This window comes from Pecten maximus, chromosome 15 (assembly GCF_902652985.1).
Source record: "Pecten maximus chromosome 15, xPecMax1.1, whole genome shotgun sequence".
NCBI classification, from domain to species: domain Eukaryota; kingdom Metazoa; phylum Mollusca; class Bivalvia; order Pectinida; family Pectinidae; genus Pecten; species Pecten maximus.
The window spans coordinates 20,993,013-21,018,107 of NC_047029.1; the positions used below are offsets into that span (position 1 = coordinate 20,993,013).

General features: G+C 38.2%; 2 protein-coding genes across 7 annotated transcripts in view; one reads left to right on the forward strand and one right to left on the reverse strand.

Annotated features, from left to right (window-relative positions):
* Positions 1-25,095, reverse strand: part of LOC117343178 (solute carrier family 23 member 1-like) — a 46,232-nt gene that overhangs the window by 12,575 nt on the left and 8,562 nt on the right. For 4 of the 6 annotated variants that reach the window (XM_033905514.1, XM_033905511.1, XM_033905509.1 and 1 more), the window contains exons 2-3: positions 21,608-21,645; positions 17,317-17,466 (exon numbers count right to left, since the gene is read on the reverse strand). In XM_033905514.1, coding sequence (XP_033761405.1) covers positions 17,317-17,466; positions 21,608-21,610 — 153 coding nt within the window. In that variant the 5' untranslated portion in view covers positions 21,611-21,645. Of the gene's footprint in view, positions 1-17,316; positions 17,467-21,607; positions 21,646-21,746; positions 21,805-21,852; positions 21,941-25,095 lie in introns of those variants that run through there. The other 2 variants (XM_033905513.1, XM_033905512.1) reach the window with 2 other exon arrangements.
* Positions 144-14,952, forward strand: LOC117343180 (skin secretory protein xP2-like). Its single transcript, XM_033905515.1, has 7 exons — positions 144-349; positions 9,160-9,311; positions 10,311-10,719; positions 11,197-11,384; positions 12,034-12,092; positions 13,574-13,609; positions 14,434-14,952. The coding sequence occupies exons 1-6, from the start codon at positions 242-244 to the stop codon at positions 13,576-13,578; spliced, it is 921 nt and encodes a 306-aa protein (XP_033761406.1). The 5' UTR covers positions 144-241; the 3' UTR covers positions 13,579-13,609; positions 14,434-14,952.

Here is a 25,095-nt window from a genome sequence, read left to right on the forward strand (position 1 = left end):
AGACGGGTACATTTGGAAAAATAACTGTCAATTAGTAGCGCAGTAAGAGTAAGCCAATCTAATCAGAGATGTTCCGAGCGTCTCAGCACTGTGGCAGGCGTGGTTGCTTTGGCGCAGAAGACTAACGTTTATTGGCCTGGCCTTGTGCTAATTGTTGGGGTATATACCTAACACATGTGACGTCGGGCGGGGAGCAAGGGATGTACTAGTGCGAAGTGACGGACCAGGAGAGAAACTGACCATGGCCCAGCGACTGACCATACGGATGAACAGGGCAGACTCCGGAATGTCCTGGGGATTTCGTCTCCACGGAGGCATGGAATATGGACTTCCGATGACAATTTTAACGGTAGGTTATATAAATCCGGACTTGTGTTAGTCTAGACAGAGTCTACGACAGTAGCAATATTTTAGCTATGAATGTCATCAATCCTGTGGAGATTTTGTGCAGAAGGCACAATATGATTGATATGTAATAATCCACATTATTGATAGGCACAATCAGATCCAGAAGTTGAATGATAGTGATATTCAGAATCAATGGACCGGCTTATTAAATAATGTATTCGGTGTTCCCCAGAAAGTATCGTTCACCAAGATTTGTTCTATATTGTTTGTAGTATGGTAGGTTTTGATTGAGACATACTTATATTTACCATGAGCACTTGCAGCGATGTAAATTGGCAGAAACATCAATGTTTCAGCATCGTTTATCAAAATAAGTAACGTCTTGTCAAATACACGTAGCAGTGTCACATTACACGTACCCCCATTATACCTATCTCTAGAACCACCACGCCCTCAGATGTGTTACCCTATACCACATCACCACAAGTTTGGCTCCTTCTCTTGCGTAAAAGATAAAAAAAAAAACAAAAAAAAACTATGAAATACTGTATGATATTTAAATCAACATTTGTCGGCGTTTAAGTATAAATGTTACTGTGACGCCATTCTGAGCTGGCACCCTTAACATGATTAGGGTATGGGTTACACCACGGAACGCGGGGAGTAATGAACAACGGTTCTACATAAACCTGTGCCAATCATGGCTGTACGAGCTTCTGACGTCACGCAGATTGTTTCACGTAGTTAATGAATATAACTTGACAACCGTTCAGTAGTTAAAATCTTACAGTGAAAGGGTTATTTTGATATATACATATATCTATATAGTCCCATATAGAGCTGCGTGAAGTCGCCCTCATCTAAATGTTTTATGCAAAGTTGCAATATGTGTTATCTGAGGCGACGTGCAAAGCGTTGACGTCAACATCAATATGGCGCCAAAATGACGTCATATTTTTGCCATGTGACCTAAAAATATCTCTTCAGACAGCATTGTACGATATACACACACGATTTTAGCACGTTTCACTAAAATTGAGATTTTGTCACAGAAGAGCCAAAACTGAATAAAACTAAGTGAGTTAACTCAAGAGTTTAGCCATAGTGAGGCTGTCAGGCTGTACCATTTACCAGTAACGAATGGAGTCTTAATGACAGATGAATAAAAGAGGGACGCTATTGTTGTTGTGATTGGTGTAATCTAAAGCGACGTAAAACCCATCAAACGTAATGAAGGTAAACATGACGTCAACATTACGTCATATCATTGTCAGGTTACCGGAATGTAGATCATAAAACAGCGTTTATTGGGAGGTCACAACGCAAATACAGGGGAGAAAGGGTTTTGAGTAAATACAATTATATCTATGTGTGAAGAAATAATGGGAAAAGTTAGTGGGATTGAGGTTAACTTGTCAATAGACATGATAGTGGGAGGGGCTAGTGGAATTGAGGTAAGAAGCTACTAAAAAGACGTGATAGTGAGGGGGGATGTGGGGTTGAGGCAAATTTTGTTTATAGACGTGAACGTGTGATAGGTTGGTAGGTTTGAGATAAGTAACTTGTCAATAGACGCCATTTTGGAAGGGGTTAGTGGGTTTGAGGTAATATTTGAAGGCGTTAGAGGGTTTGGGGTAAGTTATTTGCCACTTAACGTCATATTGGGTGTTGTTGGGTTTGCGAAAGGTAACTTGTCAACAGACCTAATATTGGGAGGGGTTGGTGGGTTTGAGGTAAGGAGCATGTCAACAGACGTGATTGTTGGAGTGTTAGTGGGTTTGAGGTAAACTTGTCAATTAACACGAGAAACCACCGTTGTTAACATGTAATACTAGTCCGACATTCCTCGCGTGTGATGTTTTTAGGTGTAACTAATACCCATAATATGGAACAGCGATTTGTAGTGTGTATGATCCACGTCTTCCCAACACAACAACAGACAGTAACACTAGGTCTACTAATGTCTTTTAAACATAGTCTACACGGGTTCAAACTACTCACAACGCTAAATCAGCGATATAAGACTGATGGCTGATCGCTATGGTGTGATCATCGTTTTCAAATATGCGAGATTTCAGATGGCAGGATGCACATGTTCTATATGACATCACCAAAGATCAGGCACATGGGCTGATGATGTTTTGTTTTCTTAATAAAATTTCGGCACATCTTAACCATGTGACCTTGAAAGTAGATCAAGGTTTGATCATTTGAGCGAACCTGGTAGCCCTTCATCCCAGCATGCTAACCATTATTGCTTGATACCTCGACCCTGGGCCTGTTGGTTACCGAGAAGAAGTCATTTAGAGATCTTGACACTTTGACATTGAAAGTAGGTGAAGGTCATCAATTTTAATACATAAACTTAGTTGCCTCCATCCAGCATGCCTCTGGCCTAACATTACGATCCGACATATTGGTTCTTTAGAACGATAGACGACGCAAGACGAACGACGCATTAGCGAGTGCAATAGGCTACTTGATAATAATCCTGAAGTTGAAAAGTGATCCTCTCGGTCATTGAGAATAGTCGAAAAATAAATTGTTTAAGAACGGATGATGGCGACGTAGGACGGACGACGCACTGACTACTGTGATAGGTAACTTGAGACTTGGTCTTGGGTGACCTTAACATTACAGTTTCGTGGTCTTTAAAAAAAACTTGCAGACAAAAACATACATTTCAATGCTCACCCTCCTTCTGATAAATACCGCTTTAATATCGGTCATTCAGTTGATACTTAATACAAATCCGAAAAAATGCCCATTTTTGTAAATAGTGAATAGAATGTACACTTATACTTGGTAAATACCAGAGGTGTCATCTTCACTACAATAGAAACAGTTCTCTGCGGATAGTCCTTATGTGCCAGTAACAAAAAGAGGTATAAAAGGCCTGTATCGCTCACCTGTTACTACTTTAATCTCCGTAAACTTGGGTCGGATTACGTCAAATTCATTGAAATAGGACATTTATCGGTAGAGGTTTATTATATCGTCACTCACTAGGTACGGACACTCGTCATTCACTAGATACGGACACTCGTCACACACTAGATACGGACACTCGTCACTCACTCGATACGGACACTCGTCACTCACTAGATACGGACACTCGTTACACACTAGATACGGACACTCGTCACTCACTAGATACGGACACTCGTCACTCACTAGATACGGACACTCGTCACACACTAGTTACGGACACTCGTCACTCACTAGATACGGACACTCGTCACTCACTAGATACGGACACTCGTCACACACTAGATACGGACACTCATCACCCACTAGATACAGACACTCGTCACACACTAGATACGGACACTCGTCACTCACTAGATAAGGACACTCGTCACTCACTAGATACGGACAATCGTCACTCACTAGATACGGACACTCGTCACTCACTAGATACGGACACTCGTCACACACTAGATACGGACACTTGTCACTCACTAGATACGGACACTTGTCACTCAATAGATACGGACGCTCGTCACTCACTAGATACGGACACTTGTCACTCACTAGATACGGACACTCGTCACACACCAGATACGGACGCCAGGCTAGTCAATAGATATGAACCCTCATCACTCACTAGATATGGACCATGGACAATTGATCGTCAATAACTAGATACGGACACTCGCCACGCACATACTGGTAATATACTAAGACTACCATGCAGTAGTGAATGTCAGTACATGCTGTGATGTTTTGTGTGCCAATAACAATTACATCTGGGGGAGAATGATACAGACATGTGTATCTACCTACCGGCGCGGGAGGAGGTCTGTGAGAGGGGGTCTGTGGGAGGAGGTCTGTGAGAGGGGGTCTGTGGGAGGGGGTATAAGTGAAGAAGTTTCTAGAAGTAATTGATTACACACATTGTATGTATACAAATATCACCACCATGCGCGGTGGTAAGTATGTACTGCACTGGTATACTAAAAGTACGGTGTAATTGGTGACTTATTCTATCTTAACACTTTTACCACGATCTAGATAGTAGCTGTCTGTATACCACTGTCAAGATAGTAGCTGTCTATATACCACTGTCTAGATAGTAGCTGTCTATATACCACTGTCTAGATAGTAGCTGTCTATATACCACTGTCTAGATAGTAGCTGTGTAGATACCACTGTCTAGATAGTAGATGTCTAGATACCACTGTCTAGATAGTAGCTGTCTAGATACCACGATCTAGATAGTAGATGTCTAGATACCACGATCTACATAGTAGATGTCTATATACCACGATCTAGATAGTAGATGTCTAGATACCACGATCTAGATAGTAGCTGTCTGTATACCACGATCTGGAGAGTAGATGTCTATATACCACGATCTAGATAGTAGATGTCTATATACCACGATCTAGATAGTAGATGTCTAGATACCACGATCTGGAGAGTAGATGTCTACATACCACGATATAGATAGTAGCTGTGTAGATACCACTGTCTAGATAGTTGCTGTCTAGATACCACTGTCTAGATAGTAGATGTCTAGATACCACTGTCTAGATAGTAGCTGTCTAGATACCACTGTCTAGATAGTAGCTGTCTAGATACCACGATCTAGATAGTAGATGTCTACATACCACGATCTAGATAGTAGATGTCTGTATACCACGATCTGGAGAGTAGCTGTCTATATACCACGATCTAGATAGTAGATGTCTGTATACCACGATCTATATAGTAGAGGTCTAGATACCACTGTCTAGATAGTAGACGTCTAAATACCACGATCTAGATAGTAGATGTCTAGATACCACGATCTAGATAGTAGATGTCTACATACCACGATCTAGATAGTAGATGTCTGTATACCACGATCTGGAGAGTAGCTCTCTGTATACCACGATCTAGATAGTAGCTGTCTGTATACCACGATCTAGATAGTAGCTGTTTGTATACCACGATCTAGATAGTAGATGTCTAGATACCACGATCTAGATAGTAGATGTCTAGATACCACGATCTAGATAGTAGATGTCTACATACCACGATCTAGATAGTAGATGTCTAGATACCACGATCTAGATAGTAGATGTCTACATACCACGATCTAGATAGTAGATGTCTAGATACCACGATCTAGATAGTAGATGTCTATAGACCACGATCTAGATAGTAGCTGTCAGTATACCACGATCTAGATAATAGATGTCTAGATACCACGATCTAGATAGTAGATGTCTACATACCACGATCTAGATAGTAGATGTCTGTATACCACGATCTAGATAGTAGATGTCTATAGACCACGATCTAGATAGTAGCTGTCAGTATACCACGATCTAGATAATAGATGTCTAGATACCACGATCTAGATAGTAGCTGTCTGTATACCACGATCTAGATAGTAGATGTCTAGATACCACGATCTAGATAGATGCCTATATACCACGATCTAGATAGTGGATGTCTATATACCACGATCTAGATAGTAGCTGTGTAGATACCACTGTCTAGATAGTTGCTGTCTATATACCACTGTCAAGATAGTAGATGTCTAGATACCACGATCTAGATAGTAGCTGTGTAGATACCACTGTCAAGATAGTAGCTGTCTGTATACCACTGTCTAGATAGTTGCTGTCTATATACCACTATCAAGATAGTAGCTGTCCAGATACCACTGTCTAGATAGTAGCTATCTAGATACCACTGTCTAGATAGTAGCTATGTAGATACCACGATATAGATAGTAGCTGTCTATATACCACGATCTAGATAGTAGATGTCTACATACCACGATCTAGATAGTAGATGTCTAGATACCACGATCTAGATAGTAGATGTCTACATACCACGATATAGATAGTAGCTGTGTAGATACCACTGTCTAGATAGTTGCTGTCTAGATACCACTGTCTAGATAGTAGATGTCTAGATACCACTGTCTAGATACCACTGTCTAGATACCACTGTCTAGATACCACTGTCTAGATACCACTGTCTGGATACCACTGTCTAGATAGTAGCTGTCTAGATACCACTGTCAAGATAGTAGCTGTCTAGATACCACTGTCTGGATACCACTATCTAGATAGTAGAGGTCTAGATACCACTGTCAAGATAGTAGCTGTGAAGATACCACTGTCTAGATACCACGATCTAGATACTAGAGGTCTAGATACCACGACCTAGAGAGTAGCTGTCTGTATACCACGACCTCGATTGTAGCTGTGTAGATACTTGCTGTCTAAATAAAATTGAACTTGATAATTTTGGTATCTAGGATATGTCATCTAAAGTTTTAAAACTAGGAGGAGATAATCCACATGTAGTATCGTAATTCAGCTTGGTAAATGTTTTACTTGAGGGCTGGTAGAAGTCTTATCTGGCTCCAATAAACTAATGAGCTATTTGAATGATTTCTATATTACATGGTAATGCCCTTTCCCCTACATTCACTGCCCGTCGTTTAATATACCCAACTCCCCCGCATCACTTAGCTGACACAGAACAAAGAATTTCTTTACTTTATTACAGAATGTCGTATTATTTCAGTGATACAAAGAAGTTCTAACTAATATGAAATTATGGAAGCCATTAGCGCGTGCTTCCCGCCGGCGGGAATGTTGAGAAAGCATCTGTACAGATATACATATCGCGTTAATCAAAGTGTATGATTAGCAAAGAAAACATGAACTTGAGGCACTGTTTTTTCTGACCAGATAGCGCCCGAGAACAAGGACCTGATAATGTGTTAGTCTACATGTACCGTATTTTAGCGGGTATAAACCCATCCCCTTTTTTTCACTGTTTTTGCATAAGCCCATATTCGGGAATAAGCCCACCTCCAACTTTTGAATGTCTGATCCACAATAGAAAATAATGATAAAATAAAACAAAACATATGTAGTGAAAACGAGTTGATTCATCTAGATATATGTCCTATTTTCTGTAAAAAACGATCTTTTCACGGAATGAAAAAAAATCGGACGAAAACGATCTTTTTAGATTATCATTGATAATTTATCTTATTCTAGATAAATAACAAATATTTTAAACTTGAATATATCTCTTTTTCATATCTTGAACATTTTATTTTTGCTGCGGTCCGGTATATGAACCTATTCCTGTGTGAATATCTTGTATTGTAACCGTTTAAGGGCGTTGTATGTTATTTATTATTTGTTTGTGTGTGCACGTGGTGCCAAAGTAATAAATGATTTTGATGTATTGTGAATATACACATGTCGACTGATGAGCCTAATTTTAAAGGCGTTAATAATATATAACTGGACTGAACTGTCCAAAATACTCTATACAAACTAGGATGTCAAAATACATTAAAAGTGTAAGAAATGCTCAGATCTATGTACACTTGGGTACCGTGAATCAAGATGCCATGCATTAGATGTCTTAATAACGCATGCGCACAAGTGTTCACACACAGCGTCTGTTTCACATATCAACACGTACACATCATTTATGTTCGACACGCGACGATTACTTAGCTGTAAGGTAACGCGGTTGCTTCCACCATCTACTTCTACGGAACTGACGAAACATGAAGTAAAAGCCATGTACAAATAACTAAAAACATATGCACAAAGTAGGGATGAGGGTTCGAACCAAGTATAGTTTCTGGAACCAAAACATGGACACACTACGAGCAATCGCCACATAGAATAACACGAGGTGTCCATGCCTCTAAAATGCACAGAGCAACACATTTTGTCGAGGTCATAATTCATTGACCGTTCGAAGCTATCGTCCGGATACATCACTTTGGACAGAACAAATATACTGATATATATTTAGTGAGCGATGCTGCTGCCAAAGATAATAAAGACTACATTCTCCTTCGTAAGACAATGAAAACATTGATACCCAAGCTATATATAATATCTCAGCCCACCACAAAGTCATCAAGTGTGCCATTTGACCTTTCAAAACTGACCAATGTCCACCAACTTCTAACCCGGAATAGAATGTGATGTTACTATGCTTTTGTGTATACGTAAACCCATCGTCGGACCCCACGGAGTCTTCTCTGCGTACGAAAACGTATCACGTGGGTACCGACCATGATGTAAAAATACATTGAACTGGTCGAGTGTGACCTTTGACCCTTTAACCTTGACAGACGACCTACGAGCTCTGTCCAATCAGACGCCTTGCTCAATGCTGGTATAATGCTGTTGTCAAGATTTATCCTTTTTCTCTTGAAGAGTTGAAATAGTTTGCTAATGGACGGACGCACTGACAGCACATTAACCACATAATGTATTATGCATAATTACAATGATATGTGTAATCTGGGTATTTTGACATCATTAACATTTCGTCACGTGACGCGAAACGTCAATAAAAATAAGGGTAAACTGATGCAATGACAATAGCTCAATCGCCTCCCAGGTATGATCTAGGCTGTATCTAATTCTGATAGATTTTTGAAATGTGATAATATTTATGTATCCAGTTTCAGCCGATGACAACCATTGATAACAGAATTCTTAATGCTTACATAGCAATTACAGAATCGGTAATATTTTTAGGTTTTGTTAGAATTTTGTTACACAGCCCGTGAATGGTTTATACGTGACGTTTCCATGATTTGTATAGTATGAACACTTTCACCTTCATCAGACAAATGACCAGGGCGGCATGTATAGTGTATACACACAGGTATAAAACGTGTACAAGTTGTCTTTGAAATTCGAAGATCGATGTCAGTTTCGGCTATGTGTCACAATACTATAATGCTGTGGTATTATAATTGGGCCGAAATGACTCGATTCTGCTACTCTTTGTCTAATAATTTTAATGTCTTTTTACAAGATTGTGAGAAACAGTATCTGCGACCGTTGTGGGCTCAGACCACGTGACAGAGTATTTCAAATCAACAACATGAACGTGGATGGAGCGTCACACGAGCAAACAAAAATGGAGATCATCCGATCGGGACTGGAGATGGACCTGGTAGTATATAGGTAACTATCACTGTAGTATATAGGTAACTATTACTGTAGTGTACATGTAAATATCACTGTAGTGTACATGTAACTATCACTGTAGTGTACAGGTAACTATTACTGTAGTGTACAGGTAACTATTACTGTAGTGTACATGTAACTATCACTGTAGTATACAGGTAACTATTACTGTAGTGTACAGGTAACTATTACTGTAGTGTACATGTAACTATTACTGTAGTGTACAGGTAACTATCACTGTAGTGTACAGGTAACTATCACTGTAGTGTACAGGTAACTATCACTGTAGTGTACAGGTAACTATTACTGTAGTATACAGGTAACTAACTGTAGCGTACAGGTAAATATTACTGTAGTGAACAGGTAACTATCACTGTAGTGTACAGGTAACTATTACTGTAGTGTACAGGTAACTTTTACTGTAGTGTACAGGTAACTATTACTGTAGTGTACAGGTAACTATTACTGTAGTGTACATGTAACTATTACTGTAGTGTACAGGTAAATATTACTGTAGTGTACATGTAACTATTACTGTAGTGTACAGGTAAATATTACTGTAGTGTACAGGTAACTATTACTGTAGTGTACAGGTAACTATTACTGTAGTGTACAGGTAACTATACCTGTAGTATACAGGTAACTATTACTGTAGTGTACAGGTAAATATTACTGTAGTGTACATGTAACTATAACTGTAGTGTACAGGTAACTATTACTGTAGTGTACAGGTAACTATTACTGTAGTATACAGGTAACTAACTGTAGTATACAGGTAACTATTACTGTAGTGTACATGTAACTATCACTGTAGTGTACAGGTAAATATCACTGTAGTGTACAGGTAACTAACTGTAGTGTACAGGTAACTATTACTGTAGTGTACAGGTAACTATTACTGTAGTGTACAGGTAACTATCACCGTAGTGTACAGGTAACCATCACTGAAGTATACAGGTAACTGACGGCTGATTTATTGAATTTTTCGTTTTGAAGAGACCCGCCCGGAGCACCCCCAGCCCAAATGACACAACCCCCACAACCTGTAGCTGCTGCACCACAAAACAACGGATACCTGCAAGGATATGCTTCTGTTCTGGCTCCAGCATCCAAACCGTCATCGCAACCCGCACCCGTCCCGGCCCCTGCCCCTGCACCTGCACCCGCACCTGCACCAGTTCAGGAACCCACCCCTGCTCCTGCACCTGCCCCAGAACCAGAAGCGCCTGCACCAGAACCAGAAGCGCCAGTTAAACCTGAAGAACCAGCGCCTGTCCCGGCACCAGAAGAAACTCCTTCAAGTGAACCAAAGACGGAGGAATCGCCAGCTGCTACCGCACCCCTGGCTGTGGACACAACCATGGACGTACCCCCAGACACGGAGGTACTCAGTCCCAAAGAAGTGGTAAGTGTTTATATTTTATAACTGACGGCAGACAGTAATAGTATCTAAAGAAACCAGAGTGTACCTGATCGGATTATCAATACCATTTCTCGTGTGGCCAATGCGAAAAGGGATATCTATGTATTGGCAAGATTGTTGTCGAGTCGGACTAAATATTTTGCGGCGAAGAAAAAATCCACATGAGCACCAGAGGAAATTAGAAGTGGCGCGTTATAGTTTGCTTTGGCTAAATTCACCAATTTGTGAAATTGTGATGCTTGATGTTAGACAACTTTAAGTTCATATCTGGATTATATATATTAGTGTCGTTTTAAAGTTTGAGGTCTTTACTCTCGATTAAAACTAACGGAAATATTTCGCGACAATGAATCAACAACATGACTCAATTTTGCACACTGGTGAAATAAAAATAGTGTTACATATACTATGTCATCATGAATATTTGAATAAATAGCATGCTCAACATCCTTGCTCCAGCTAGCGTCCCCCGCCTTCAGAGAACAGGCAACACGAGGATCTAAGCCTTTCTCTCCTGGAGGCGTCAAGAAGGCCATTCCAAATGTGACGCATGCGCAGTTCAACAGCCCGATGGGTCTTTATTCTGCAGACAACATTGCATCAGTTTACGCCTCACAGACTGAGGGAATCGAACGTGAAATGGAAAAGTATGTCTATAACTTGTCTTGGAGTCGTACAGGACTTGTGTTCCACATGGAACATTTCAAGATATGTGATTTCATATATCATATGCCAGATTGATTATTTTTGATACAATTCTAACTTTTAATTTTAATAGAAACTACACATACTGTATCTTCTGAACTACTAAATAAAATTAAGACTAGTAGCGATTTAAATAATTTACCTCTATTTCCCCTATTCGGCCCCAGACCTCTGGCCCCTTGGGGGTCAGAATCGTCATTGATGTAGAATCCCCTCCCCTTCCCCCAAGGGTCTTTCTGACCAAATTTGGTAAAAATTCATTCAGTATTTTATGACTAGTAGCGATTTAAAGCAAATGTTGACGGACGACGGGCGCCGCACCATGTCATAAGCTCTCGGGCCAGGTGAGTTGAAAAAACTAAAACTTATACGAAATTATGAAAGTTGTTATTTTCAATTTGTTTTTGTTAACGTTCCTGCCATCTGACATCAACATTATGTCCCCCTGGCATCAAAATCTAACATTATGTTCCCCTGACAACAAAATCTAGCATTTTGTCTCCCGACATCAAAAATCTAACATTATGTCCCCTGACAACAACATATAACATTATGTCCCCCTGACATATAAATCTGACATTCCTGTTTCAGTCTAGACGTATCAAAAGCTCCTGTGGGAACAAAGATGTCCGGAGCTCTACAAGTTATTGGTAAGTCGGAAAGTAACCATAGGGTATGTACATGTGCTTCTGGGGGAAGAGGCCTTGCTCAGTAGTATCTGGACTGGCCCCAAGTCTTAAGAATATTAAAATTATGAATAAGATTGAGCTTTATGGTTTTGGTGGCTAGGATATGTCTGATTCTAGGTTTCAAAGTAAAGGGGAGATAATCTAGTATTAGAATTTAGCTCAGAAAATTCTAAACAAGATGATGGCCAGTCTAAGTAGTATCCGTTAGTTAGATTACACATATCTCGGACAACCGTTAGTTAGAATACTTATATCTAGGTCAATCGTTAGTTAGAATACACATATCTAGGTCAACCGTCAGTTAGAATACACATATCTAGGTCAACCGTCAGTTAGAATACACATATCTCGGACAACCGTCAGTTAGACCACACATATCTAGGTCAACCGTCAGTTAGAATACACATATCTAGGTCAACCGTCAGTTAGAATACACATTTCTAGGTCTGTCAGTTAGAATACACATATCTAGGTCAACCGTCAGTTAGAATAAACATATCTATGTCAACCGTCAGTTAGAATACACATATCTAGGTCAACCGTCTGTTAGAATAAACTTATATAGGTCAACCGTCAGTTAGACCACACATATCTAGGTCAACTGTCAGTTAGAATACACATATCTAGGTCAACTGTCAGTTAGAATACACATATCTAGGTCAACCGTCAGTTAGAATACGCATATCTAGGTCAACCGTCAGTTAGACCACACATATCTAGGTCAACCGTCAGTTAGAATACACATATCTAGGACAACCGTCAGTTAGAATACAGATATCTAGGTCAACCGTCAGTTAGAATACACATATCTAGGTCAACCGTCAGTTAGAATACACATATCTAGGACAACCGTCAGTTAGAATACACATATCTAGGACAACCGTCAGTTAGAATACACATATCTAGGTCAACCGTCAGTTAGAATACACATATCTAGGACAACCGTCAGTTAGAATACACATATCTAGGTCAACCGTCAGTTAGAATACACATATCTAGGACAACCGTCAGTTAGAATACACATATCTAGGTCAACCGTCAGTTAGAATACACATATCTAGGTCAACCGTCAGTTAGAATACACATATCTAGGACAACCGTCAGTTAGAATACAGATATCTAGGTCAACCGTCAGTTAGAATACACATATCTAGGTCAACCGTCAGTTAGAATACACGTATCTACCACAACCGTCGATTACACAAAACTAAAATCCGGCAGTCCGATCTCGCTACATATGCATATGTCCACAGCGAAGCTCGAGATATAGGGAAAATCACTGATTGAAGTTTTAAACAAATCCAGGGTACATATTTCCCCAAATCAAACCTCCTTACGTGAATTTAAATCCATGACGTTAAAGCACCTATAGACGAGGTATATTTACGAGACTAGACATACCCCAGAGTAAACAAATGGTACAATCATTTTGTTTGTTGTAGATTAACATGGGACACCCAAGCCGTCTATAAACCTACGTAAGTATCAAACAAACATTCTTAGAATATTTAAGTGTCATTATAAACAACTCCAGTATCGTTGTAGCTGCCAAAGTAAGTGTATTGCCTATCTTTCCAACAATTCTACTAACTGGCTTTCAGTTTTATCAACTAATCAAACTGGTTAACCCGGTTAAACCGGTTAAACCGCTTAAACTGGCTTCTAAATGGCGTTAAATAGGCTCGAGATCCTTTAAGATGGGCATAATGAATACACTTCAACTGTTAGACATTTTCTCTTTTCTCTCACTGTATGCTTGTCAGTCACGTGATATTTTTTTTTTAATGTTTGTTTGTTTTAAACACCAAGTATTCCAATTCCGGTATTTGGAATCGTTAGTACGGAGAAAGGAAAGTTCAGGTGTTGGGATACTACTTTCACTTAACAAATATTTTAAGGATAAAAATTAAATAGAGAAAGTATGAATCGTCACCCATACTATCATCTCGTTCAGATTCAGTAAATGGGGCTCAACCTTAAAAAAAACTGAAGTTACATTATAACTCAGACGGGAGAGATTTGGCTACGATTTCTAAAAATGGCATGTTTCAAATAGACCCGATATCATTTAATGGTACATTGTATTTGGTATTAATGAATACACTTAAACTGTTTATTTCCAATGATTTTAGACTCTTAATTAGAAAATGAAAGACGATTCACCATGCTTTTATTGAAAACCGGAAGAAGATAAGATAGAAACTAATTACGAAAACGAATCCGGAGATGGAAAAATTGTTCCGGAAGGAAAAGTTGTATAGCTGTGCAGGGACATAATGAATATTTTTTCTCGTGTCTTCAGGTCAGCCATGGACCCCTTAAATCCTTCAGCAATGATAACCACCGGACACATAGTCACTAACATGTGGACTCTAGTCTTTAAAGAAAACTTCGGAGCATGCGCGCGAAGGTCTCAAAACAGCGTGAAGGAACCGAACCTGATATAGTTCTAGCGGATACGATACGAATTTATCCCCTGGATCCGTCAAGATTAAGGGATACACATTTTCCAAACACCAGGGCGGATATTCATCTGATAGATGTGGTCAATTTCTTCCTGTAGTAGGGCCAGTTCACATCTCACCACTGCATAACGTTCGCCGGAAATTATGTGCGGGGCACGTGAAGGACAAGAGACACTGCTTGCTGTGACGTAATCTTATTTATATTGATAATTTGGTACTTATAACTGACTCGGAAGCTGGATTAGCCTCAATGATCTCACAGAAACCACGTGACTCTTATACTTTACGTGTCAATGTGAACCGGAAGTGAACAAATCCTCTGTGAGTTCATCAATAAACGATAGTTTGGAGTGTAATTCTATGTTAAAGTTGTTCTTCATTACAATTTCTAGACAGTGGTCAACACGTTTTAGATATGCGTGCCTTTTTGTCACGGTATAATAACAGTGACTCACTGTACGTCACAGTACAGTGACCAGGTACTCGATGTCACGGTACAGTGACCAGATACAGTACGGTGATGTTGGCCTTACGTCATCCCACGGTTCAGTGCCGAGGTATGTGATACCATGGTACAGTGACGTTGACGTCATGCGCGGTGCAGCCGCCATGCCGCGATGCAGTGACCAGTTACGTGATGCCATGGTACGGTGATGTTGGCCTTACGTCATGCCACGGTACAATGACTGATACGTCATGTCACGGTACAGTGACTATATTCGTGATGTCATGGTACGGTGATATTGGCCTTACTTCATGTCACGGTACAGTGACTAGATTCGTGATGTCATGGTACGGTGATGTTGGCCTTACTTCATGTCACGGTACAGTGACTATATTCGTGATGTCATGGTACGGTGATGTTGGCCTTACATCATGTCACGGTAGACTTGACCAGATACGTGGTGTCTTGGTATGATAATGTTGGCCTTACGTCATGCCACGGTAAGGTGCATGACCAGATACGTGATGCCAAGGTAATGCTACGTCACAGTACGATGGCAGTGGCCAGAGAATGACACACCTATTATAGACACTTTGCCAAAGGGCTATTTTGATCAGGTATTTAAGTAAATCACTTAACATACATTTAAAGCGCACTAGGATGTCCATGTGGAGTTGGGTTCCTTATCGTACAGATAAAGGGAAACAAATCTCTGTTACCACGTGACGACAAGCTGCGGGGCAGTCAATTGATACTTGTCATACAAAAGAGAAGTTAGTAGATCAGAGCCAAATGAAATGAAAATAGCTAGACTCTCACAAATACACGATGACTCAGTGAATACACATTTGCCATCGTGTGTTTGTTACGGGTTTTATCGTGTTTATAGTGTTTACATTTATATCTGACAAGGAAAACCCAAATAAGTAGGCGACTGGGCTGTGTAGAATGACGAAAAACTCGTCCAAGTTAAATGGTATAACCACACATACACTCACGCATATAAACTTCCAACCAAAACTTTTAAAATCCAAAATTATTTAAATGATGCATTTCAAATGCCATCATCATGTCAATCTTAGAAACCGTAAGTTTTTCAGTTGAATTAATTTACAAACATTTAAAGAGGCTTGCCCGCAGAGAGATCAGAAAAATTGGCTAATAGAATTTTTTTTTTTACACATGACAGATTGTTGGAATTGTTGAGTTTTTCATTTTATTTTCCTTATAAAACGCTGAAAAAAGTGATATTAAAACCTCATTTTTAAATATTATTTATTTAATCGCAACCCGCAATAAGTCCCCGCTATAAAGTGGAGTCTAATTTGATTGACACATCAAAGAAACAAGCACGTGCACAGTGCCGCACAGTGATAACTTCAAAGGCAGCGACGATTTACAAAGAAGATTTACCGTTATATTCCATACATTTCCCTCTCAAGTTGAGTTTTAAAACGTCTTTTAAATACATATTCTGTAATTGTTTTCAAGAAATAAAGTCGGAAAGCCTCTAATTTTGTCACATAGAAACGTGTACTGAAGTTTATTTAGTGATCGGAGATGTGCCGTTTACCGGTCCGTCTGCGGGTAAGCCTCTTTAAATCACTGCGCGACATGACCGCCAACATAGACTCATTATAGTCTCGGCAGTAGTGGCGACTTATCGACTACATTTTCCTTTTCGCTAATATCTACAATAAATGGATTTCAGCTTACATGCAAACATGTAAAAATTATGCAAACGTTAGGGATATGTACTCAACATTTTATAACATTAAATCTGTAACGTGTACGAGACGCAAATTGGTGCATGCACGCATTGTAGGAACATAGGCGTCTGTATAGAGACAAAACCATTAGCCCTACTCATGTTTTATCAACTCGGTAGAGGAGTAGGGGCTATTTTATTCTATAAATACTAACCAGATGAAGACGCCTGTGATGGGAATAACGTGTTGACATTTAAGTTAAAAGAAAACTCTTTAAATTCACGATACACAATCTTCAGGCGACTACTGTATTAATTATTCATGATTTCAAAGTTACCGTTTCCATTCGAGTAAAAATGAAAAATCACTAATATTGGGAAATAACTCTTTTTAACCATGCTATAACAGTTCTCAATTTTGATTTCAGACCGCAATACTGGTTTTTTTTTCAATTCTTTCGAGTGTACATGTAAATCGGTTACATTATTTGAAATAAATTCTGAGACTCAAAACGAGGCTATGCAAATCACAAATTATACGGATGCGAAGAGAGTTGTTCCCCTTACCTGGAATCCCAGGATGATACAGAGGTACCACGGGGGCACCTCGTCCACTGCATACAGTAAATCGCGTGTGTGTTTCTCTTCGCCGAAAGTTTCTGGTACATCCCCTTCGGTCCCTCCTTTCTCGACATTGTCCACGTCTGGTTTTTCACTCTAGAAGGAAAAGGAATGATTTTAATGGTCATCTATATAGGAAAATAATGCCGAATTTTCAAAATCCACAAATTTGCACAAAACTAGTTAGGTAATAAACCAGTTTCTTTTGTCTCAAAATAATCAATAATTTGCTGCAGATGCTGAAAGTTTCTTCTGTAAAGTTACTTTGCCGTCAAATGTAGCAGCGAACAATTCCCACAAATAATCCAACCTGCAAAGGTCCAGCAAATTCTCCTAATGTGTGCTATAGACATTTGTGATCATAACAGCAATTTTATGCAATATAAGTGCTGATTGTGTTCCAATGAATCATGTATGTTTCGCATGTTTTGTCGAAATTAACAATCAGCTTAACCAATTGTACGTCAACAGCTACTAATAATTGATCTAGTTACTTCTGCAAAATTACGTAATAGTAGTGATTAATAGGCTTATGATGCATGATTTATTTACAAGAATCAACTTCGAGCCAACTTTCAACTTGCCTTGGATTGCTAGTGAGATATAATTTCAGATACCTAAATACATGTAGTTTAAAACTTGTATTGGACAGACCAATTGTGATCGTAGGTTCCCTTGGAAGTATGGCAAGCCGTTGGGGTTTTTACCTATTGAAATGAAGATATCTCTATTTAATTAAATATATCTCTATTTAAAATGAAGATATCTCTATTTAATTAGAGATATCTGTAATTTAAATAAAGATATCTCTATTTAAATAAAGATATGTCTAATTGAAATACAGATATCTCTATTTCTACTTAAAATAGAGATATCTTCTTTTAAATTACAGATATCTCTATTTCAAAATCAGATATCTCTATTTGAATTACAGATATCTTTAATTGTAATTGAGATATCTTTTTTTAATAGAGACATCTTTAATTCTTGTCCAATTAAAGATATCTTTATTTAAAATAGAGATATCTCTATTTGAATTAAAGACATCCCTATTTAAATAGAGATATCTTTAATTTTGTTTAAACAGAGATGTCTTCATTTGAAATACAGATATCTCTAATTCAAATACAGATATCTCTTATTCAATTAAAGATATCTCTATTTAAAATAGAGATATCTTTAATTGAATTAGAGATATCTGCAATTACTTTGCAATACAGATATATCTATTTCAAATACAGATATCTCTATTTGAATTAAAGATATCTGTATTTACACGTGTTTGCTCAGTGCGAAGATTAATATTGAAACACAAAGAAAATAATGATTACTCCCTAATCCTGATCAGTGTTAACGAAACGCTTGTAATTAGATTGGACTATCCGGATCCCAGCACACGGTCTGCATTTCCCGCCATTTTGCGTCACTACTGCTTTACTTCCGTCATGCGCAAAAGGGAGAATCAAGGGAGCAGTCGTTTTTCCTATTTGATGGTTAAATACAGATATCTCTATTTCACGTCAAATAAAGATATCTTTAATTCAAATAGAGATATCTGTATTTAAAATAAAGATATCTGTATTTCTACAACAATTAGAGATATCTGTATTTGAAATAGAGATATCTTTAATTGAATTAGAGATATCTGTATTTGAATTAGAGATATCTCTATTTCGTGTTTAATTAAAGATATCTGTATTTTAAATAGAGATATCTCTAATTCAAATACAGATATCTCTAATTCAATTAAAGATATTTCTATTTAAAATAGAGATATCTTTAATTGAATTAGAGATATCTTTAATTTTTATATTAATAATGATATCTTTATTTTGAATACAGGTATCTGTATTTAATAGGTAAAAACCCAAACGGCTTGCCATATTGAAGTACTCAGAATAAATAGATGCTGTTATGTCGGCCCAGTTTACAAAATACCGTGCCACATACAGTATAAGAAAAGGCACTCATGTTTTATACCTTTTGTAGATTACATTGACATGGACAATAACTATTCGCTATTTCTCTTACTCGTCAGAGATCATGCGTGATTCCAACACAGAATCCATTAAACGGCCAACCAATCACTGCCGTGCTTCCATATGGTGGCGCATGCACAAACGAAGTCTAGATGCTAAAGTCGGACCAAGTGGTTGAGCAAAGTCGACTAGACATGCGTATTGTAACTTCTTGTTTCTCTACACGTGAATGACACGAGCGCATTACATGTAACGAAAGTGCGTTCGCTTCTTTAACCTCGTCAGCTGAAAGGCCACAAGAAAGTAAAAACCCGTTAGATAAATAAGTAAAAGCTTCCATAATAGTTAGATCATAGTCGCTAAATAGTAGGCGCTCGAAATAAGCCTATGATGAAAGGCCATCTGGAACAGCTCAGGCGATGCGGTCATCTGACACTGTAATCCGGCTAGGTGTTCCGAATCGATGAAAGGCAGTACGTGTTGTGTGAAGCGAATCCTTAGAGTTCCGATTGCACGCCAAAATTATCTTCGGGTGAGAAATGGTACTAACGAAATATGATAACTTTAATCAACAAGGGCGATAACTCTATGCCAATTTATATGCTAGAGTGAAAACTTCCTTATCATCATCGCTGCAGTGGTAGAATTTAAGACAGCAGAGCGACATCCTGATGTATTTTCATCATGAAGACTTCCGGAGTTAGACAATTACCCTCATCCCTCCATGTGGATGATATCCAGGTTTCCCTGTGTTTGTTAAGATTGGGTTACAAAAAAAAGCTTCATCTAAATTAAATTAAATTCCATGGAGAGTGTTTTGTCTGTGCAGCCGGTATCTAGTTCCTCTGTTATATGGCCTGAAAACGCATGTTGATTCTTGCAACTAAATGTTTGGACCATTCTCAAGTTAGACCACGATCGCCAAATTGTAGTTCACGATCCAAGTCTCTCCATATGCTTATTACATAGAGTAGAGACACAGACTGCATCAGTTAACTATTGTAAATATAAACATTTCAAACAAAACAATCCAGGAAAATACAGGTTTCAATAAAGTTTTTTCTGTGTTTTCCACTGGACATTCCTTTCACAAACATGATCCCCTTTCAAACTCTAAAGGCCTTCGGAAAAACGACATGTAACGTACAAAAACCGGCTGTTTTTTTCTTTTTCGTTTAACATATATGTTTTATCTTCATGTTAATGACATGTCCATCTATTGACTGCTAACGTTGTTGAATGATCACCATGCAGTTAAAATATGTGTTTACAAATTACTAATATTTAAAGGTCATTATCAATGACAGTGAGTCTGCCTCAGTGTCGGATATTTGATTTTCAGTTAAGGGGCGTGCCCAATTACAAGGGGCTGGGGGTATTCCCCCGGAAAATTTTAGCAGGTAAATGCAAAATCCTACATTCTAGTGTATTTCACGATAGATTCATACAATTTAAGGGGGCGTGCGTGCGACAATTTTAAAATAATGGACACAAGCATTTGTTGAATTGTGGTTCTTTTGATAAAACAATGTCGGTATTAGTGAGAATGTGAGATCTCCGGAATAGTACACACAGAACGGTCATGAGATAGACGTCCATAACTTAGTAGGCCTATTTATTGTAACTTCAGCCCATTAATTAAAAACATCAAATAACTTGCTAACTTCTAAGTTAAATGGTATGTTATCTATTAGTTTATGACATATGTACTATTTACCAGTTTACTCCATTTGTGTCAGAGAGGTCCATGTCACAATAATGTAAAGATTACAAATAAGATTGAGCTTTGTAAAAACCTAGGGGCTGGTGACCAGTCCTACGGTCAACAGGAGCTGAAGTAATAGCTAGCATGTCCGCAGATAAGAAACTGACCAGCCAGTGCGTTAATGAGGGGCATACTTGTAATGCTCCTCAAGCATGACTAATTCTCCTCCTGAGTTTGTGGTTTTACAGGCAGCCAGACCGGAGTATCAAATTACAAACTTAATCCCATTTGACCAGTCTCTAGAGAATCAAACATGTCCTCGATACCAAAATCATAAACCTCAATTAGGTTTATAACTTTAATATTCTAGAGACAAGTTGCCAGTCTAGGAATGTCTATGCGGGTCTTAAAACATGTCAGTCTGACATCAGCGATAATAAAAACTATCTAGGTTGTACACATGTGTATACCTACATGTATTTGTCGATACGAAGCCATGTGTATAGTAACTTAAAAGTTCGGGCATGTGATTTCGCTGAATAAAATAACTTACCATGACTGCAGATCCTCCGCTATAGTCGTCTCTCTGATCTGTAAGAAGTAAAAGTAAGTGAAACAAACACTTAAAACTGACGTCAAATTGAATGTGATTGTAAATCGTATTGTTACCAGCCAGCGATAAAACTACATACACTTTCCAATGGTTACTTCCCTTTCAGCAGACTATTGAACTTTAAGTATCCCTCCCGTTATAGTAATAACCAGGATATACCCCTATCGGATTATCGCTACACTTACCTACTTCCGGTTCTTTCGTTAAGTAAACAAGTAAACGCAGTACCTCTCAGTTTCATAGACTGAATGTCAAGGACGTCTAATTTTCTGACCAGTGGCTCGTGGTATTTTGAACTAAAGCTATATATTCCAGCGCCCGCGGGGCCACTGAATGCTACTATATAGCGTGTTTGTAAAGGCATATATATGTGTGTGTGATGGTAAATTAGCCTCCTTTGTGTGGAACACAGGACGAGACTGTGTGGGTATATGTTTCGGTGTGACAAACATTACTATTCTTTGACCTTGAGAACGAGATAACATGAAAGACATCAACTTTAGAAAAAAAATATGTAAATAATGTCATGGATATTAATATGGATTGTTCATATTTAGATCAGACACTAGCTATAGGTGTCGGAATTCCATTTATTCAGAAATAAAATACGGACAGTGGTCATCTTCAACATTTTTAGAAAATAATTGAAAAATGCCGTGTATGATGAGGGATGTGTTTATAGAGTCAGATTAGATGTAAGAACAGAGGAAGAGTTACGTCACGATAACATCGTGATTTAATCTGGAAACAATAAAACAGCTTCATGGTGCTGATTCTAAAGACAGGGAGGATGCAAAAACGTCGAATAAATAGTGTATAGCATAGCGTATTATATATATATATATATATATATGGGGCAAAAAAGTAATTCAAACAGTGTGGACAATGAGGCTTGTTAAATTTTCGAGGCAATCCGCCCCTTTATCAAAACACAAAAAATACAAATACAATCACATAATATATATAAGAAGTATTGGAAATACAATAAAATACAATAAGAATAATGTTTTAGTAACTGGAGAAACAACAATGAACCCTTCGGCAAACGTGGGCCGAAGGCGGTTACTAGCGTGACTGTATCATGGTCAACACTAGAACGCTATGTGACCAACGGCAGAGATATTTTGAATTCCCCCGCACGTGAAAGTATATCGAAGAGTTCAAAGACGATTCGTCCCTAAATACTGCTAGTGGACGACATTGCATTGATATCAGATTTCAGAATAAAAATGTTGCATTATCGTCTCTACAGTGATTGATTAAATATCGTGTACAAAGTCTGAAAAACTTTTGAAAAATACCTCTTAGATAATTAGAATTATAGAGAGTGGTGTGAAAAAAACTACTACGAATATTTATCAAGACTGAGAATATAAGAAATACGAATGCCGAAGTGTCCCTACAGGACGCTACGGGAAACAGACGATTCGGGCCAAATCGGACCAAGATGCTGAAGTTGATGGCGGGAGGCGACTAAATGTGAGTCTCAAAGAGCAACAATGAATTGATGCCCAGAAAAGTACAGCAATTATGAAAAATTTAACAAATTGAATAATTAACTACATGAATTATCAAATATAATGGTCACATGAAGAATACACCCAGAAGACGTCCTTCAACGTTCGTTCATACCCCGAGGGTAGCAGGTTTGGAGATTGGTAATCCAGTATCTTTCTCTGGAACGACGTTTCGTTTCATTCCAGGTAGGACAGTGATCAATGGCGACCACCTGCATATCCTTCCAACTATGACTAGGTAAATTGAAATGCCTTGCTACAGGAAAGTCTGGTCTGTTTTGCATGATGGAGCAACGGTGATTGTATATATATATACTATGCACTTAATCTAAACAGTGAGACCAGTTGTGCAAAATGTAACGCCTTGGATTGTCAATTACTATATGTTTTATATATATAACTTGCATTCTGTCACCTTCAACATTTTTTGATATATTTATATATTGTTTAAAATAACGTATTACTTTCTATTTCAATTTATTTGTAAGTTTGGTAATTCAAGAGACTATTCGCAAAATAGGATCCTGAGACGTTTTCAATTAGTATTGATATCGTTTCAACTTTTAAATGTTTCATTTAAGATTAGTTCCGGATATCAAGCTTATCTGTACATGCTGTTTAATTAACTATTCATTTAATACCTGTCATCGTATTTCAACTCAGTTAATTGTCCAATACGTTACGTCAGAGGATTATCATACTAGTCCGTCTGGTCAGTTTGATACTGACCTCCGGCTAATTTGACATCTCTAGTTGAGTGACACCTGTCGCTAAAATATCTCCTAATTAACAAGTGTTGTATTGAACACAGAGATATATAGTTGGGTCCTGGATTTCGTACGGAAAACATCAGGCTTATTTAGGATATTCCACGATAATCCGCCGTACAAACCAGAACGTTATATATTTAAGAAATAATTAACGATGACTCGTGTATTGTTGCAGGATATACAACTCGGACTCGGATATTTTGCAATTAAATTAATAACGAAGGCCGCAGGCCTGAGTTATTAATTAAAATTGCAAAATATCCGAGTCCGAGTTGTATATCCTGCAACAACACACGAGTCAAAGTTGATTATTTCTATTCTACCATGTACAGTTTAGTTCTGAGATCGACCTCTTTCTAATAGAAAAACAGCAAAGAAACCCCGGGAAAACCTTGTAATTTATTTCTTGAGTATTGCATTATTTGTTGATGAAATATACATTTCTTTACAGGCACTACAGTACTACGTTATTATAAAATACTGAATACAAATAAAACGGATAGCGTAACGCAATACTTCCACAGCGTTCCGTTTGTTTCGTCTATTTCAACTCCAAATTTGGATAAACCGGAAATAACCTCGAGAGGTCACAATCAAAACAAGTATGGCGGTATATACAAATGGGACCTACGCTTAAACGACAAAAGGGGCTAATAATCACTGATCTTGGATATATAGATATGGACACAATATTGTAACTGTATTTATTTATCGTAGCTTTATAGAATGATGTAAGTCACATCGTATAAAACGTGAGTTATTATAACTTTTAAGCGATTTCAATTAGAGGTGCCATAGCAACAGGTTCTACGTGCGATGGTGATTAGAGGTTACATGACAGCCTGTCAAAAGTTTCCTGTCGTGTAAACCTCTAATATTATTGGAATACTCCAATAGCATCTATCATTGCGCCTTGTCTTCACTGAATATTTTAATCCCTCTTGGACCAAATAATATCCCCCTACCATTCTCCAAGAAATCAACCCTAATCTGGGCATTTGCCATTGCAATCTATGATCTATTTTCAGAAACGTCAAGTACAGTAAGTGTTCAGAGAAAAATAACTAATGGAATTGGTAAGCTGTTTGGACCAGGGTGTATACTGTTTATTCTAATTTTGATGGAAAAACAATTGAATTGT

Bases quoted from the DNA above. Each gene is read 5' to 3' on its own strand.
- LOC117343180 (XM_033905515.1), top strand. From the start codon at position 242: ATGGCCCAGCGACTGACCATACGGATGAACAGGGCAGACTCCGGAATG. The intron at 350-9,159 runs GTAGGTTATATA...TCTTTTTACAAG, and splicing joins TTCCGATGACAATTTTAACG to ATTGTGAGAAACAGTATCTG. The intron at 10,720-11,196 runs GTAAGTGTTTAT...TCCTTGCTCCAG, and splicing joins TACTCAGTCCCAAAGAAGTG to CTAGCGTCCCCCGCCTTCAG.